The sequence below is a fragment of the Ascaphus truei genome, chromosome 1 (genome assembly GCF_040206685.1).
Source record: "Ascaphus truei isolate aAscTru1 chromosome 1, aAscTru1.hap1, whole genome shotgun sequence".
Lineage (NCBI taxonomy): Eukaryota > Metazoa > Chordata > Amphibia > Anura > Ascaphidae > Ascaphus > Ascaphus truei.
Window position 1 is genome coordinate 440317679 of NC_134483.1, and position 19673 is coordinate 440337351.

The 19673-nt window shown below is 50.8% G+C and overlaps 1 protein-coding gene across 2 annotated transcripts in view; it reads right to left on the reverse strand.

Annotated features, from left to right (window-relative positions):
* The window catches only part of AFG2A (AAA ATPase AFG2A), a 407705-nt gene that overhangs the window by 387599 nt on the left and 433 nt on the right, over nt 1–19673 (reverse strand). For both annotated transcript variants that reach the window (XM_075615740.1, XM_075615729.1), the window contains exons 2-4: nt 7334–7458; nt 6654–6811; nt 2847–2908 (exon numbers count right to left, since the gene is read on the reverse strand). In XM_075615740.1, the coding sequence (XP_075471855.1) occupies nt 2847–2908; nt 6654–6811; nt 7334–7458 (345 nt within the window). The remainder of the gene's footprint in view (nt 1–2846; nt 2909–6653; nt 6812–7333; nt 7459–19673) is intronic.

Genomic DNA, 19673 nt, shown 5'->3' on the forward strand with positions numbered 1-19673 from the left:
GATATGCAGCACACACATAAATTATATAGTGTATATACTGTATATATATATATATATATATATATATATATATATATATATATATACATATATAATATAACATAATAAATAATATATTATATAGTATATTATATAGTATAATATAATATTATATTGTATAATATATATACGCTCTTCAACGCTTTGCAACGTTGTTTATGTGTATGTGTGTATATATATATATATATATATATATATATATGTGGTTGACAAATTACAAAAAAAAATCTACTCGCCACCTAGTACCAAACGTGTGCTGCTTGGGCCAATATTTACTCGCCCGGGGGTTAAATCCACTCGCCCGGGGCGAGCAAATGTATAGGTTTGTCGAACACTGTATATATATATATACACACACACACACACACACATACACATAAACAACATTGCAAAGCGTCGAAGAGCGTATATATATTATACAATATTATATTATACAATATAATATTATATTATACTATATAATATATTATTTATTATGTTATATATATATACACATATATACACACACACACACACAACGTTGCAAAGCGTCGTAAGAGCGTTGGATAAGACGTTTTGGCGTTGTAAAAATGAACATAGGTTTGCATTGCATAGCGTTTGATAAGCCATTCGTTGTAAAACGAGGACTGCCTGTATTAGTGCTACCTGCAGCACCTGAATGTGCAGCTATTCCAAGCCCATCTCTTCCTATAGCCTGCAGAAATAGGACATGAAAGGAAGCAGCACGATTGTGGCAGCGTGAACCTCAGCAACACATCTTCAACAAACCAGCAAATGCCACCAGTAATGAAATCTCAATAGATATTTGGCGGTGGGTAGCCTTTTCGTGATTAGCAGTGACCCGATAATGCTTTGGCTGTCTATTTCTAAAGAAAAGCTGCAAACTGTTGCAAGTGCTTTGTAATATTTAGATATCTTTTATTGCATCGTGTTAACTTTCCATGCGATTGCTGAACACAATATGCTGCTTTAAAGTGACATCCTGCTCTTTTTATGTTGTATATACCAAATACGATTCATGTGCTCTATGGCTGTATTAGTCATTCATCGCAGAGATCTCTTGGCTATAGAAATATTATTATTTTCCCCTATTTTTGCACTATTTAGATTTAAGGGGGCGTGGGGGGGAAGAAAACACATAAGCTGCCAGTGTTTGGAACGCATGCACATTCCAATAACATTGCTATCAATAACTAGTTCGTTATCAAGAAAGTTCCCATTTCCATTTTTACCCATAAAAGGCAACAATTATGACATTCAGGCTCACACTGGCTTACTGGGTGTTCCAGGAAGTCCCCAATGTTCCCCGGGAAACTGATGCGACCTTAAGACCCAGACTGGCCAAGTCTCATTCCTGTCTTGGGTGGACTCAGGAGATTGGCTGTATCAGCTGCTGGGAGAGTCAGTGTGCACTGTGTCTATTAGTGAATGTATGTGTAGCCCTGCTTCCTAGCGAACGCAGGCCACTACCATATGCTGTATTACCTGTAGGCTCACAGGGTCTGAGCCTCTGCCACGGAGAGCCTGGGGCACACACAATATCTAGAACTTGGTGCAGCGCCTCCACCTGCGACAGCTTCCGCCCGAGGACACACAGCAATATCCCTTACACACAGCAATATCCCTTAACCAATTAACTTTACCTGCAGTAACCATGTGTTATACCAACAGGTGTCCCTCCCTAGGGGAGACACTATACTCGGCGTCTCGCTGAACGCTCACCCTCCCTTCTCCCTACACCGGGTGATCCCACCCCGTGTCCAGTTCCCCTTGGGAATAGTTCCCCCACCCTCAAGTGAGTCAATGAAAGTGTATGAGTGTGGCTGCGCAGCCACTGTGTCCCGAATGAAGGATGGTACCGTTGGTGCACTTTAGAATTACCTGCCGGACACTCCAGTACCCGGTGCGGCTACAATCTTCACAAAGGATCAGCGAGGTGTAGATGACGTCACCCGTAGGTGTCTAGGGCGATCCCACCCAGACACGCTGCGACTCAATAACGGGGTCTGGGCCCAGACCTCCCGCTCACTTAGAACTATCCCTGTGGTGATAGTGTGGCAATAAAGGGATCCGGAACCTAACTATGGCCAGTCCCTAGCTCTGCTTGTCTCTACGGGGACTCAGGGCCTAACTGGGCCTGGGGCATGCGGCCTACGTAGGGGGCGGTCTGCCTCCCCACACTGAAGCTCCTTCTCCTCTCCTCTCCAACCAAACTCTGACTCTCGTGCACGCAAACACTTCCTTTTCCTCATGGTCTCGCACCTCATTGGCCCAAACGCATCACGGGGACCCGCGGGGGCTGCTGGGACCCGTCGTGCTCTACCTCCTTCGCGGGCTTTCTCTCCGCGCATGCGCAACCTCTGCTAGGCCAAGTCTGTGCTGGCGCCAACCACAACATGGCGGCTCCCTTGGGCGGAACCTCCATTATCAGAGTGTTCCCTAACTCCAACATTCCCACCCATACCAACAAAATGGTGGAAAAGGGGGGGTCCCGGCTACATATGTATGTATGTATGTACGTACAGTATGTATGTATGAACGTATGTATGCCTGTCTGGGCCTGTGTAAGTACGGATAAGTAAAAGCCCTATTATAACTTTTTTCATACCCCAGTCAGACATTGACTGGACAAGAACATCCTTGGAATCAGGGGACTCGCAGAGTAATAGAGATAAACAGTTATAGATAAGGAAATCCCCAGATCACCAAAAGAAGAATGGAGCAGTGAACTCCCTGGCTAATTAGTAGCGGAAAATGAACAGAACGTTAGTGGTTGAAGCCAAATAAACAATCCGCAGACTTCTTACCCATGAGCCTCAGCAGAAAGGAAGACAGCTCTTCAACGCGGACACCGCTGGCATCCTTCTCCCTGTGACGATGAATGGAAACATACAACCGGCATGAATAAAGCGCTCTCACATATGCTGTGTGGTTGCATTGTGAGCCACACATGTTACTACTTAAGGTTTATCAATCTTTATAGTAACAAGCTTAACCTAATTTTGCGTGCTGTACGTACTTGTCCAGGAGGGAAACAAATACAGAACAGCCCTCTTATATTGAACTCGTGTTTGACACAAAACAAAGATCACTACATAAAGGGATTCATTCAGAAGAGGAAAATCCCCCCACTTTGCAGCTGAAGCAGGATAAAACATACCAGAAACATGCTAAAAAATAAAACATACAGTCTTAGCAAGCGCAAAACCTAAACCCCCTACAAAAAAAATATATAATATATATACAGTATATATATATACAGTATATATATATACAGTATATATATATATATATATATATATATATATATATATATACATACACACATACACAGTATATACATATACATATACAGGCATACCCCGCTTTAAGGACACTCACTTTAAGGACACTCGCGAGTAAGTACATATCGCCCAATAGGCAAACGGCAGCTCACGCATGCGCCTGTCAGCACGGCCTGAATAGCAATACCGGCTCCCAACCTGTACCAAAGCTGTGCGCAAGTGGGGAGACTATAGAGCCTGTTACACATGCGTTATTTACATCAGTTATGCACGTATATGACGATTGCAGTACAGTACATGCTTCGATAAGTGGAAAAAGGTACTGCTTCACTTTAAGTACATTTTCGCTTTACATACATGCTCCGGTCCCATTGCGTACTTTAATGCGGGGTATGCCTGTATATACATACATATATATATATATATATATATATATATATATATACAGTTATATATATATACAGTTATATGTGTATATATATACAGTTATATGTGTATATATATATATATATATATATATATATATATATATATATATATATACACACATATAATAATGTTACATTTATTAGGCTGTTATTTTTATTGGGGGGGGGGGGGCAGGGGGATTTCAATAAACATCTACTTCTAACCGTTCCGACACGTTACTGTGACGAGTACAATTTGAGGAGGCTGTAACTGTTACAGTGCGGGGCTGAGCGCGGGGAACCTGGCGTATTCTTGCTGACCGAGTTCAAAGGTATAAAGCACAAAGCTGGTCTTCCAGTTCCTAGTTCTGCCAGTAATACTTTAATAAAAATCATGTTATATCCCTGTGATTCCGCTACCGGTATGAAATAATATTTAACCGGGGGTCCGTATACTAATACAGAGAAAACCATTCATTTGCGCAACGCAGTTTTAGTTTTGCCTGAAAAGTGCGACACACACAGCCCCAGCAAGCTCCGAACCCAAACCCACCACACCAGTGCTCAACACCCCGCAACAGGTCAGCTTTTCTGGATATCCCAGCTTCAGCACAGGTGGCTTTATCAGCCCCTGCTTCAGCACAGGTGGCTCAATCAGAGGCTCAGTGAAAGACTGAGCCACCTGCGGGGACACCTGGGATATCCTGAAAACCTGACCTGATGGTGGGAGGCCTTGAGGACAGGAGTTGAGCCCCCTGCCCTATTGCATGGACGAGCTTTCAGGCTGGGCTTGAAGAGCAGACCAGGAGAAGCACCAGGAAGGCTAGAAACGCTGCCAGCATTTATTACGGCGACGTATTGCCTCAGGGCCGATGTGGGCCGCAGATACGAAAATCATGCAAGGTTAAAGGTTTTTGGGTATGTTCAGGCTTTGGGGGTGGGGGGGAGACGGCTGCCCTTCCCCTGAGCACCTTGACTGACAAATCTTTTCAGAGGAGGTCTGTATTTGCACGAGTGCTGCTGACCCTACACTCGATAGCTTGGACTTCATAATTACTATAAGGACAATGGACCAAACAAAGCAACAATTCACTTCTTGTTTTGAGGACTGAATCTTATCACCAAATGCATTAAATAAAGATTGTAAAACCATCCAAATTAAAATGAAAAATACTTATATTTATCTGATTATTATTTTTTTTATAAAGCTGTTAAGGTGCTCACTTTAATGTAATAAACATGGCACGTTCCCACATTCCCTGCCCCTTTAAGGAGATAGGCAGAGACTAATCTAAGAAAGTGTAGTAAAAATAAGAAAATATTTGTTTACCACTGAAGCAGAACTGCAGTAATACTTTACAGCAGGGGTACGCAAACTTCCCCCCTGAGCCCCCCCCGTCTGCACTCTGCCCCTGCTCACGCCCCCTTCCTTACCATGTCGTCAAATGATGGCACAGCGTCATGTCACCCACCGGCATCATTTGCCGCCACGTTGCCGGAGACGAGGTAAGTGAAGTTACAGATGCCTCACACGATCCCCCAGAATTTAATTTTAAAAAGCCCAGGGTACGCCTCCCCCAGTTTTACTGAATGCACAGGGAAGAAACCTGGCTACTATAAACAAACAGTCCACTAGATGGCGATGCAACCCTACTAACCAGCTATTTTACGCTGGGAATCACTAAACGCCAGCAGTAACTGTTATTGACTTGTATGGCAGTTAACATGTGACTGAGCTCTGCTACCCCCTTACTGGAGAGAAGTAAATCCTCCCCATAATCTCTGTTTTAGTCTCAAATCTCCCATCACTGGGCAATATTTATTCCACTGACCCCCCCTTACCGAAGGCTTATAAATATGTACTTAATCACCATTATATTCTTCCAAGTACAGGCCGTTCTTCCGGAATTAATTTCCCTGTGCTACTGTTTAGTATTAGAAGTATAGGAGGGTCACGACCATTCGTCCCATGCAGTCTGTTCATTTTTACGACTCATTTTGAAGCTTTACAATCTGTTACGCCAAAGTTCCTCGTTACGTAGGTGACCATAACAAAAACATTATGATGACGCATTGATGACAGACATGTTCATCAAATGGGATAACTAATACAGTTTTAGACTGGGACAGCAAATACAAATACCACTTGTGAGCACGTTCACGTGTCAGACAGGTCTGCAACGCTGCTTTTCACCATCATCTCCAAGCACACAATGCTTCCACTGCAGCTAGGGATTCTGGGTAATGACATGAAAATGCGTCACGCGTCGTTTTTTGTCCATGGGTCCCTATAAGCGCATGCCTGCCGCATTACACAGCTTTTCAGCGCAGCCTGGGTTAAAGAAGTGCATAGCCGGTAAAACCGACTTACAGACAGACTGCTGTTTCAACCATTTGGTTTCAGTGAGGTTAGTTAAATTGAGACAAAAACATCATTTAGCAGAGATAAGATATTCAGTTACAGTGGTAATGTTAAAGGAAAGTAACCCACGCACTGCATAAACTTTTCTTTTTTTTAACCCTCTTCTCCCCTCTTATGAGAATCATGCAGACACACAGAAAAACATACTGAATATTTCCAACCACTGCTACGCGATTGTGATCCAATGTCTTAAGGGATTTTTTGCTGCCCCAAACCTGTGTAAGCCGATTTCTCTGTTTAACAAGATATTTGCTTTCAACCACTCCTTTTGTACCAGCACCGTGCCTTTTCCTTTTTGGAGTTAAGAAATATACATTCATTCATACTGAATAATTTAACTTGCGTTATTAGCCCAACTCATTTTAAATGGCCTGTTTACATTGCAAAGTATTGTGTACAAGGTTCACACCACCTAAAAGAAAATAATATTAATGGAAACACAATGCTAATAATAACATTGTTTAAGACGTTTTATGTGCGTGCCGTATGGAAGTTACATACCTCAGAGTGACATCTATTTCCTCTGCTTGCAGCACGGCCCCCGTCAGGGGCTGAATAATGACTGGATCTCCAGGCTTCACCTTCAGGTTATTCTGCACCATCACACTCATGCCAACTTTCCCAGCGGGTAACCCGGAAACAGGCCACGCAGTGGCCACCTACGCAGGGGGAGAAGGCCCCAAGTCAGATTGGCCGTTTTCAGACATTGGAAGTGATTTGTGAGTTCATTTTGCAAAGCCCCGATGACAAAGAGGAACAGATTTGTTGCATTTATGAACTGCAACATTAGCAACAAAAAATACCATTTAGTCGTCGCACAGGTCATTACGCCCACCGAGATACTCATTATCAGTGTTCGACAAACCTATACATTTGCTCGCCCCGGGCGAGTGGATTTAACCCCCGGGCGAGTAAATATTGGCCCAAGCAGCACACGTTTGGTACTAGGTGGCGAGTAGATTTTTTTGTGTGGAGAGTAGATTTTTTGGTGATTTGTCAAACACTGCTCATTAAACACAGTAACGTCCGTTTCTGCCACATTGGCCTTTGTTTAATCACTTGAGAGTCAGAAAGGCGCGGGAAAGGTTTAAATATGTTTTGTTAGCACCTGAATGTGCAGAAATGCAACATGCGTGAGGACTATAGGGTTCGTCAGAAAAAAAATGAACAGAAATTCTTACCTCTTGTCTTCCATCTGTGCTACTAAGCAAGACAGGGCGACCAATACACACGTCAGCGGATTTCATACTGTGGAGTCCAAGCTGTATGAAGGAACATCTGTAAGCCTTTGGCACCTTGTCTTCCACTAGAACAATAAGAGGCAGCATGATGTACCTCAAGGGTCACTCATTATATATACAGACATATAAACTACTGGAGGATTTAACATTTAAGTAAATTATGTATTCAGGATAATAAAAGGAATATGCACAATATTTAAAATAAAACAACAATACATTTAGACCAAGAAAGCTGCATATTTATTTATGAATGATGGGGGTGAATGGTTTTACAGGAGCAGTTCCACCTTCCCCCTTTTTTTATACCACAGTTTGGTTTACATTGATAGAAAGTAAGGGGTCTCCAGAGCAGAATCGCGGTCATTTCAGCTCCAGAGACCCTATGGTTCCCGAAATACTTACAGGGGAAGGTGCCACAGGTAGCGTCCCTTCCATGGGAAATAAAATGGCGTTGAAATCTTTCACTTTACATGGACCAATAGGAAGCCGCAACATCATAAGGGGGGACCCAAGAGGAACGTGGGAGGGGGGGGGAGTGAATCCCCCTAAGTGCTAAGCATGGGGTCTCTGGAACTGAACTGCATCAATTTCAGCTCTGGGGGACCGCTTGCTTCCTGAGGTGCTTACCGGAGAAGGTTCTCCAGATCTTCATGCGGGTATAAAGGTCACACACCATGCGGGCCAATAGAAAGTACAACAGATGGCGTTGCAGCTTTCTATTTGCCCGCATGATGCGGGACCTTTAAAATCGCCATATTGTTCACCCACAGTTCCTGGGCACCTTCGAAGGTCAGCATCTCGGGAAGCAGGGGGTGCCCGGGGCTGAAATTAACCCGGTTCAGCTTCGGGTACCCCCTACTTCACACCTAGTACAATACAAAAGAGGGAATTTCAGACCTCCGATTAGCATGGGTCAGCAGTGGGTCTCAGAAGGCAAGGGGCGCCATCCTTAGCAAAGCATCTTTTGGATTCCTAGAAAAGGTTGAAAGTGTTTACGCTTTTATCATCTTTTTTGTTACATTAAAAATGAACTATTTTCAAATGTTAATGAAGCTTCTTATCAAAAAAACAAGAATAATCATTGAACACACAAATAAAATGGTATACTTTTTCTGGTTAAAACAGTTCCAATTCTAGTGAAATTAAATATATGGTTTGATATTTGTTTGTTAGCAGTACAATCGACTTCATCTTCATCAGTTTTCTTCTGGTCACTAACATTGTGATCTGTAACGGCAAACAGGAACGTTCAGCCGCAAGTAACGTGTGGGGGTAAAAAGTCGTTCTAAACATATTTACCAGTGAATTAAACAAAACGCAGCTCCTGTTAACGTGTAATGTCACCATTCACTAGCATGTCCACTACCAAGATGTAACTTTTCTACAGATCTACTGACATCTGTATCTGAACGTTCAATTCCATTCACAATTTCTTTTCATCTTATACTATATTAGTATATTACACTGTATGTTTGCCTGCCTGCCTGCATGCATGCCTGCCTGCCTGCCTGCCTGGATGTCCGGTGTCCCTAGGGGAAATCTCATTGGTCCCTTGGGCCGCCCCCGCACACCTCTCATTGGCCTGAGGCGGAGTGACGGGCCAAAGGGGACACACACACACACACACCTCTCTGTCCTCTCCCCCCCCCCATCACACACACCTCCCTCTCCACTCACCTCCCTCCACCTCCCGCTCCACTCACCTCCCTCCCGCTCAACTCCCTCCACCTCCCGCTCCATTCACCTCCCTCTCCATTCACCTCCCTCTCCATTCACCTCCCTCCCGCTCAACTCCCTCCCCGGCGCAGGGACAGGCAGTGGGCAGGGCAGCCTGCCGCTGCCTCCACTCACCTCCCGCTCCCTCCACCCACCTCCCGCTCCCTCCACTCACCTCCCCTCACCTCCCGCTCACCTCCCTGGCGCGGGGCCAGGGCAGCCTACCGCTGCCACGCGGCACCTAACCTCCCTCCCGCTCAACTCCCTCCCCGGCGCGAGGACAGGCAGTGGGCAGGGCAGCCTGCCGCTGCCTCCACTCACCTCCCGCTGCTTCCACTCACCTCCCGCTCCCTCCACTCACCTCCCGCTCCCTCCACCCACCTCCCGCTCCCTCCCCTCACCTCCCGCTCACCTCCCCTCACCTCCCTGGCGCGGGGACAGGCATTGGCCAGGGCAGCCTACCGCTGCCACGCGGCACCTAAGATGGCGGCGGAAGGAAGGACCCCTTCCTCCCTCGCGGACTAACTAACATGGCGGCGGCCAGAAGGAGAGGTGAGTGTGTGTGAGTGTGTGAGTGAGTGTGTGTCTGTGTCTATGTGTGTGTGTGTCACAGCGTGACAGTGTGTGTGTGGGACACTGTGTGTGTGTCTGTGTGCGTCTGTTACACTGTGTCTCAGACACTGTAGAGTGGGGACCGGAGCTACACATGGGGGGTGGGGGGGGGGTCAGGAGCGGAGAAAGATACAGGGGGAGTGGAGAGGAGGGACCCGTCAATTTAAACCAAACCAACCCCCCTCCTGTCCACTGCCCCCCCCTCCTGTCCACTGCCCCCCCCCTCCTGTCCACTGTCACCCCCCTCCTGTCCACTCTCCCCCCCCTCCTGTCCACTCTCCCCCCCTCCTGGCCACTGTCACCCCCCCTCCTGTCCACTGTCACCCCCCCTCCTGTCCACTCTCCCCCCCCTGTCCACTCTCCCCCCCCTCCTGTCCACTGTCACCCCCCCCTCCTGTCCACTGTCACCCCCCCCTCCTGTCCACTCTCCCCCCCCCCGTCCACTCTCCCCCCCCCCTCCACTCTCCCCCCCCCTCCACTCTCCCCCCCCCTCCACTCTCCCCCCCCCCCCGTCCACTCTCCCCCCCCCCCGTCCACTCTCCCCCCCCCCCGTCCACTCTCCCCCCCCCCGTCCACTCTCCCCCCCCCCCCGTCCACTCTCCCCCCCCCCCCGTCCACTCTCCCCCCCCCCCGTCCACTCTCCCCCCCCCCGTCCACTCTCCCCCCCCCCGTCCACTCTCCCCCCCCCCGTCCACTCTCCCCCCCCCCCGTCCACTCTCCCCCCCCCCGTCCACTCTCCCCCCCCCCCGTCCACTCTCCCCCCCCCCCGTCCACTCTCCCCCCCCCGTCCACTCTCCCCCCCCGTCCACTCTCCCCCCCCCCGTCCACTCTCCCCCCCCTCCTGTCCACTCTCCCCCCCCTCCTGTCCACTCACTCTCCCCCCTGTCCACTCTCCCCCCCTCCTGTCCACTCTCCCTCCCTCCCATCCCCTCCAAATAGTCACCTATTGTTCCACCATTTATAAATAATACTACCTATTACGCATTTACATCCCGGGCAACGCCGGGTCTCTCAGCTAGTAGTATATATTGCTATTGCCTTTTTGCTTTTGTTACATATTTATTTGCAAAATTCTCCTGTGGTTTTCTATTTCAGAGGAATAAGGTTTAAAAAAAACAACTTTTTTTATAAGGACTCTTAAAACATATAATTGCGATTGTATTTCTTTTTTTAAAATACTGCTTTATAACTTGCCCTGGTCACTGTATCTTTAGTACCTGCTGGATTATTTAATCAATTGGCTATAATTCCCTAAGTATTCCACAACTATGGCTTATTTTCTCATATTTATCATTGTGAATCCCACAATTAAGTATTTGGGCTTAAAGTTATAAGTAAATAAGTCGCATGTAAAATAAAACTTTTATCAGTATGTTGTTCGTTTAGTGCTTACACTTTATTACAATTCAAATCTAATATGCAAGATCGCAACTTTATGAAGTTAGATTTTTTTTCTGTATTTATGTATCAAGTTAGGTACTAAACCCAAGGACTATATTATGAGTGACCACTCCAGTCCTCAAGGGTCACGAACAGGCCAGGTATACAGTTCCTATCCCTGCTTCAGCACAGTTGGCTTAATCAAAGACTGCACCACCTGTGCTGAAGCAGTGATATCATGAAAACCTGGCCTGTTGGTGGCCCTTGAGGACTGGAGTTGGCCACACCTGATCTAGTCCTTAAAGCCATTAACTTTGGGCTCATAACAGGATGTTACCTAAAACAGGAACAAAGCTTATGTCCCTGAGGTTAACATGTATCTATAAAATGAATTACATCTCATTAGCATAGACTTGGGGGTTTATTCTAGCACAACCAAAGCAGACCATTTCTCAGTTTTCTGCCAAAATGACTAATTGAAATCAATGGTTAACTAGGGCCGAGCATACGTTTTTCAGCCAATATACAACAAGCTTCTCTAACATTATTGTAGTACAAGATTGCATTAGGTTCCAATAAAGTGAATTTAAGTATGTCTGGCGAGAGTGAGACTAAAGCATCCATTGCCTTAAACTGTATACCTCCCTAAACACTCTATATAACACATGGAGAGATACCCATGAACTCACATGAGAAATATAACTTGAATAGGCCAAGTATATTCAAATAGTTTAAATGAGCATATTTCCCATGCATCTCTCCACATGTTGTGTAGAGGAATGTAACAGCTACTTTACTAAAATAGTCACTTGCCCTGTGTCAAGACTCGTCATAAATAAATATATAGGGCTGAAAATGTCAAGCCTCCATGCTAAGGAGGCAGCCGGGTCTTTATGCTGACTGCTCGTTTTGTATTGATATGAAGAGATTTCTATTATTATTATTGCTATTTAATATTTTTGCACATTGTACTTTTTTTGTATTAATTTCACACTTATTCCAATATTTTCTTAATCAGGCTACATTTGTGGCATTGCGCAGTTTTAATACATTTCTGCATGTGACATTTCTTTGTGGCCTAATGTCTTTTTCTGTTACATGTCTTTTCTACATGTATTTAAAATAAACTATGTTCCCCATATGCCAGACTCAAAAAGGTACAGCCAGACATGTTTACAATGATATAGTTCCAAAGAAAATAACCTTATTTACTTTAAAAGTAAAGTTCTCTTATTTGCTAGCGTTTCTGTTTACAACACTTTTTTGTCTGCTATGTGGTGTGGGCATACCCCTTTAATAAACATACAAATAGACCAAATGGTCAGTGCTTATTATTCCCCAAGCAAGACTTTTGTGGCCAATATTTTACCAAGGCGTTTAGCATCCTACAAGTGGATCCAAGACAAACTGCACATAATGTCATATTCTATATGCGCTATATACATTACACTCCAATACAAAGGAGTAAGAGAAAATGAACACACCAGCCAGTCAAGTCACTGTATATTTTATTCAATTAAGAATGCAAAAAACATATTCCAACATTGAAGTTACATTGCTATGAATCAAGTGTTAACCTACAGATATAGCTCTAGTTGCCTCACCTGTTCCCTTGGATCAGACATCTTGAGGATGGATAATACTATAGTCACCCTGACCAGTCAAGTCTCACTTATTATTTTAGGATCAAGTCATACAGACCTAATGTTCAAATATTTTCATACAAATGTATTTTTGTTGTTCAGAATCCTAAAGTCCTTAACAGACAGTGTGTAACAAAGACCCCACAGGTGTAAGCAGCTCACCCATAACAGGTGTGTGTTATAATGAGAGTTTCCAGTTTTCGGTGTTTATTTTTTCATAGCACCAGCAACTTTTTGTTTTTGCATTTTCTTTTTATTAAAAATAAATCTAAGTTCCTCGATGTTACAATGAAAAAGAATTGAGACGCATTTGAATTTGGTGTATATTGGTGCACTTTGTTTTAGTTTCCATACACCCCAGTGACGCCTTTGTCTCCTACCTCTAGACAGGCTGCCATAAGAGCTGGGATTTAATAAGAAAGGATTATTCATTTCCAGTGTTTATTGGTTTTATCTGAAAGTGCAAAATGGTCAGTCTGTGATGTTTTTGCGGTTAAAACCTAAAAACAGAATTCCTAGTTATTATGCTCGAGACAAAAGAGCAGGATGGGGCGTGCATTTGCCTAATCTATTCACCCTTATTTTTCATAGGCTACATTTTGTTGAATTCCCCAACAGGTAATGGGACATTTTGGCATTAAAACGTACTCGAGTTAAGTTTCTGGACTACCCTTCCTGCTGTGTTATTGCTGGGTTTGTGCACACTGAGAATTCCAGGTCATCCTTTAAAATAATGATATACTCTGTAACAGTTTATGTTGCATAAATTATGGTAATGTATGTGTAGCACGGTCCTCCCTTTAGCTCTCCTCACCTCCACTGCAGGCGGGTTGCCGGTAAGAGCGGCCATTTTGTTTGTGCGCTCGCATGCGCAGAACAGGTTAGCGAGTGCAAAGGTTCCAACAGCCCCAAGGGCTGCACATCACATGACACAGTACAGCCAATAAGGCTGCTAGAAACTCCAGAGGGGAGATTGGGACTTTGGGTGTGCTTGAAGTGTGAGCTGACAGGAGAGTGGCAGTGGGAGCTGGGACAAGGAAGGAGTAAGTTATATGTGCAGATGTCAGTGGCATCTGCACTAGGCCAGATACCCCCTATTATGCCCCAGCTAGGCCCCGACTCCCACATAGTTTGTGGCTTCGATAGGGATGCCCCTCAGATAGGGACCTTGCCCTGCTTAGCAATATTAGTGTTAGGGACACAGGGAGACGCCGCACGGTGGCTGCGGCCTGTGGTCCAGGACACAGATCACCCTACAGTAATAAAGACATTGTTTATGGTGGTGCACTTCATGAGGGACACACCCAACGTAGAGACGGAGGCTTCGCAGTATCAGCATCGGATCCGTGGATCCCAGCATCGTGGCATCAGCGCACCAACTCAAACACTATAGTGGGGCAGCGCTGTCACACACACCATGGGTGGGGGAGCGGAGGCATTGGAGGGTACGGCCGTGCGGGGCCTGGTTGGTGTAACCTAGGAGGTGTGTGTGTGTGTGTGTATATATATAGCATATGATAAAGAACAATAGGCACTCCATCTGAAAAGTCAATAAGCTGGGTGCAAATCCTGTATGGCAGCGTTTCCCAAATGGTGGGTCGCGACCCGGCACCGGCCCACGGCACCAAAATTGCCGGGTCGCAGCGAGGCTGGCCGCGCGGTGTCTCCTCCCCTCCCCCCCCCCCCCCCCGCTCAAGTTATAAAAAAAATGGCGGCGATTCCCCCCGCGGTCCCGTGCGCTTGCGCAGGGCAAGCAGGGCCCGCTCCCTTCCTCCCCCCCCGCTCCCAACGTGGGATGGAGGAGGAAGTACCAGCTCCTCTGCGGCCCGCACGTTACATGGGGGAGGGTGGAAGTACAAGCTCCTACTGCGGCCCGCTTCCCCCCGCGGCCCGCTTCCCGAGCTCACCTCCCGTGACACCCCCTCCCGAGCCCACCTCCCGTGCCCCCAAGCCCACCTCCCATCCCAGGCAGCAGGGGATATCGGGGGCAGCAGGGGAAAGCGTCCGGCGGCAAGGTAAGTCACCCCACCCAGTCACTGCCTCCCACCCAAGTGTCCCTGGCCCCCTCCCACCCACCCAAGTGTCCCTGGCCCCCTCCCTCCCACCCAAGTGTCCCTGGCCCCCTCCCACCCACCCAAGTGTCCCTGGCCCCCTCCCGACCACCCACCCACCCACCCAAGTGACCCTGGCCAGTGTCCCTCCCACCCACCCAAGTGTCCCTGGCCCCCTCCCACCCACCCAAGTTTCCCTGGCCAAAGTGTCCCTGGCCCACAAAGTGTCCCTGGCCCCCTACCCCCCACCCACCCAAGTGTCCCTGGCCCCCTCCCTCCCACCCACGTGTCCCTGGCCCCCTCCCACCCACCATGGGATGGCCCCCTCCCTCCCACCCACGTGTCCCTGGCCCCCTAAGTGCCCCTGGCCCCCTCCCACCCAAGTGTCCCTGGCCCCCAAAGTGTCCCTGGCCCCCAAAGTGTCCCTGGCCCACTACCCCCCCACCCACCCACCCAAGTGTCCCTGGCCCCCTCCCACCCACCCAAGTGTCCCTGGCCCCCTCCCACCCACGTGTCCCTGGCCCCCTCCCTCCCACCCACCCAAGTGTCCCTGGCCCCCTCCCACCCAAACAAGTGTCCCTGGCCCCCTAAGTGTCCCTGGCCCCCTAAGTGTCCCTGGCCCCCTCCCACCCACCCAAGTGTCCCTGGCCCCCTCCCACCCACCCAAGAGTCCCTGGCCCCCTCCCACCCACCCAAGTGTCCCTGGCCCCCTCTCACCCACCCAAGTGTCCCTGGCCCCCTCCCTCCCACCCACCCAAGTGTCCCTGGCCCCCTCCCTCCCACCCACCCAAGAGTCCCTGGCCCCCTCCCACCCACCCAAGTGTCCCTGGCCCCCTCCCTCCCACCCACCCAAGTGTCCCTGGCCCCCTCCCTCCCACCCACCCAAGTGTCCCTGGCCCCCTCCCTCCCACCCAAGTGTCCCTGGCCCCCTACCTCCCACCCACCCAAGTGTCCCTGGCCCCCTCCCACCCACCCAAGTGTCCCTGGCAAAGTGTCCCTGGCCCCCTCCCTCCCACACACCCAAGTGTCCCTGGCCCCCTCCCACCCACCCAAGTGTCCCTGGCCCCCTCCCTCCCACCCACCCACCCAAGTGTCCCTGGCCCCCTCTCTCCCACCCACCCAAGTGTCCCTGGCCCCCTCTCTCCCACCCACCCAAGTGTCCCTGGCCCCCTCTCTCCCACCCACCCAAGTGTCCCTGGCCCCCTCTCTCCCACCCACCCAAGTGTCCCTGGCCCCCTCTCTCCCACCCACCCAAGTGTCCCTGGCCCCCTCTCTCCCACCCACCCAAGTGTCCCTGGCCCCCTCTCTCCCACCCACCCAAGTGTCCCTGGCCCCCTCCCACCCACCCAAGTGTCCCTGGCCCCAAAGCCTCCCACCCACCCAAGTGTCCCTGGCCCCCTCCCTCCCACCCACCCAAGTGTCCCTGGCCCCCTCCCTCCCACCCACCCAAGTGTCCCTGGCCCCCATCCCAAGTGTCCCTGGCCCCCAACCCAAGTGTCCCTGGCCCCCTCCCTCCCACCCACCCACCCAAGTGTCCCTGGCCCCCTCCCTCCCACCCACCCACCCAAGTGTCCCTGGCCCCCTCCCACCCACCCACCCAAGTGTCCCTGGCCCCAAAGCCTCCCACCCACCCAAGTGTCCCTGGCCCCCTCCCTCCCACCCAAGTGTCCCTGGCCCCCTCCCACCCACCCAAGTGTCCCTGGCCCCCTCCCGACCACCCACCCACCCACCCAAGTGACCCTGGCCAGTGTCCCTCCCACCCACCCAAGTGTCCCTGGCCCCCTCCCACCCACCCAAGTTTCCCTGGCCAAAGTGTCCCTGGCCCACAAAGTGTCCCTGGCCCCCTACCCCCCACCCACCCAAGTGTCCCTGGCCCCCTCCCTCCCACCCACGTGTCCCTGGCCCCCTCCCACCCACCATGGATGGCCCCCTCCCTCCCACCCACGTGTCCCTGGCCCCCTAAGTGCCCCTGGCCCCCTCCCACCCAAGTGTCCCTGGCCCCCAAAGTGTCCCTGGCCCCCAAAGTGTCCCTGGCCCACTACCCCCCCACCCACCCACCCAAGTGTCCCTGGCCCCCTCCCACCCACCCAAGTGTCCCTGGCCCCCTCCCACCCACGTGTCCCTGGCCCCCTCCCTCCCACCCACCCAAGTGTCCCTGGCCCCCTCCCACCCAAACAAGTGTCCCTGGCCCCCTAAGTGTCCCTGGCCCCCTAAGTGTCCCTGGCCCCCTCCCACCCCCCCAAGTGTCCCTGGCCCCCTAACCTCCCACCCACCCAAGTGTCCCTGGCCCCAAAGACTCCCACCCACCCAAGTGTCCCTGGCCCCCTCCCTCCCACCCACCCAAGTGTCCCTGGCCCCCTCCCACCCACCCAAGAGTCCCTGGCCCCCTCCCACCCACCCAAGTGTCCCTGGCCCCCTCTCACCCACCCAAGTGTCCCTGGCCCCCTCCCTCCCACCCACCCAAGTGTCCCTGGCCCCCTCCCTCCCACCCACCCAAGAGTCCCTGGCCCCCTCCCTCCCACCCACCCAAGTGTCCCTGGCCCCCTCCCTCCCACCCACCCAAGTGTCCCTGGCCCCCTCCCTCCCACCCAAGTGTCCCTGGCCCCCTACCTCCCACCCACCCAAGTGTCCCTGGCCCCCTCCCACCCACCCAAGTGTCCCTGGCAAAGTGTCCCTGGCCCCCTCCCTCCCACACACCCAAGTGTCCCTGGCCCCCTCCCACCCACCCAAGTGTCCCTGGCCCCCTCCCTCCCACCCACCCAAGTGTCCCTGGCCCCCTCTCTCCCACCCACCCAAGTGTCCCTGGCCCCCTCTCTCCCACCCACCCAAGTGTCCCTGGCCCCCTCTCTCCCACCCACCCAAGTGTCCCTGGCCCCCTCTCTCCCACCCACGTGTCCCTGGCCCCCTCTCTCCCACCCACCCAAGTGTCCCTGGCCCCCTCTCTCCCACCCACCCAAGTGTCCCTGGCCCCCTCCCACCCACCCAAGTGTCCCTGGCCCCAAAGCCTCCCACCCACCCAAGTGTCCCTGGCCCCCTCCCTCCCACCCACCCAAGTGTCCCTGGCCCCCTCCCTCCCACCCACCCAAGTGTCCCTGGCCCCCAACCCAAGTGTCCCTGGCCCCCAACCCAAGTGTCCCTGGCCCCCAACCCAAGTGTCCCTGGCCCCCTCCCTCCCACCCACCCACCCAAGTGTCCCTGGCCCCCTCCCTCCCACCCACCCACCCAAGTGTCCCTGGCCCCAAAGCCTCCCACCCACCCAAGTGTCCCTGGCCCCCTCCCTCCCACCCACCCAAGTGTCCCTGGCCCCCTCCCTCCCACCCACCCAAGTGTCCCTGGCCCCCAACCCAAGTGTCCCTGGCCCCCAACCCAAGTGTCCCTGGCCCCCTCCCACCCACCCACCCAAGTGTCCCTGGCCCCCTCCCTCCCACCCACCCACCCAAGTGTCCCTGGCCCCCTCCCACCCACCCACCCAAGTGTCCCTGGCCCCCTCCCTCCCACCCACCCACCCAAGTGTCCCTGGCCCCCTCCCTCCCACCCACCCACCCAAGTGTCCCTGGCCCCCTCTCACCCACCCACCCAAGTGTCCCTGGCCCCCTCTCACCCACCCAAGTGTCCCTGGCCCCCCCTCCAGTCACTCACATCCGTCGTTGCCTGTAATTCACTGTTTGTGTCTGTGTGCGTATAGGGGAGAGTGAGTGTGTGTGTGTGTATCAGTGTCTGTGTGTCTATCTGTATCAGTGTGTGTGTGTGTAGCAGTGTCTCTGTGTGTGTTTCAGTGTGTGTAGCAGTGTCTGTGTGGCTGCGTGTGTGTCAGTGGCTGGGTGTGTGTGTCAGTGGCTGCGTGTGTGTGTATCAGTGGCTCTGTGTGTGTATCGGTGTGTGTGTCAGTGGCTGCGTGTGTCATTGGCTGTGTGTGTGTATCAGTGGCTGTGTGTGTGTGTGTGTGTATCAGTGGCTGTGTGTGTGTCTGTGCAGGCGATAAATTTTTTAGTGGGTTACGAAAAAGAAGTTAAAAAATAACCGGGTCACGGAAAAAAAAGTTTGGGAAACCCTGCTGTATGGTGTAAAATAGGCAATACGATACCGTGTGATGGCGAATATCAAAGGCAGCACTCCAAAGGGTTGTCAAAAGAATGTTTTGTATTAGCAAGCACGGGGACCGAAACGTTGGAATGATGTCTTGCTAATACAATACATTCTTTTGACAACCCTTTGGAGTGCTGCCTTTGATATTCGCCATCACACGGTATCGTATTGCATACATACATATAAATATATATCTCCTAGGTTATTTATGTTCAATAAAACGGTTAACTTTCATAAGTGTGTGTTTTATTGTATTCGGGTTATTCTACATCATAGAATCCTGTACAGGTGGAGGCGCTACCGACCGAACATCGACTCAGGTATACCCCGGGTTCCCAGTAGCGGAGACTCAGATCTCCTGTGCACCATATACACACACCGTAGCCACACATATAGTGCCCGCGACGTCGCTCCAAAACAATTGACACAGTCGCGAGCGCTTATAGTAAGCGCAACCAAAAATTTGGAAGCGGGGTAAATTTGATTTTTCAGAGACCGACGCCACATGTGACTGCCTCTGAAACAATGACCCCGTCGCTAGCGACGTCGCTGAAAGTTAAATTATAACTTTTGCGGGTGGCGACGGGTGATGTCATCGGTCGCGTCGCCAGCACTATAAGCGCCGCCTCAGCGGGTGGGGATAGTGCGCTACATATGTTACTGATTTTGTATGTATAGACCCCCACCAAAAAATAGCTCCTGCACCCCTGATAACGTCTGTGAATGTGCGTTTAGTTGGATGATTGGGGGGGGGGGGGGTGCGGCACACCTCGGCGCGTGTGGGCAGTGTAC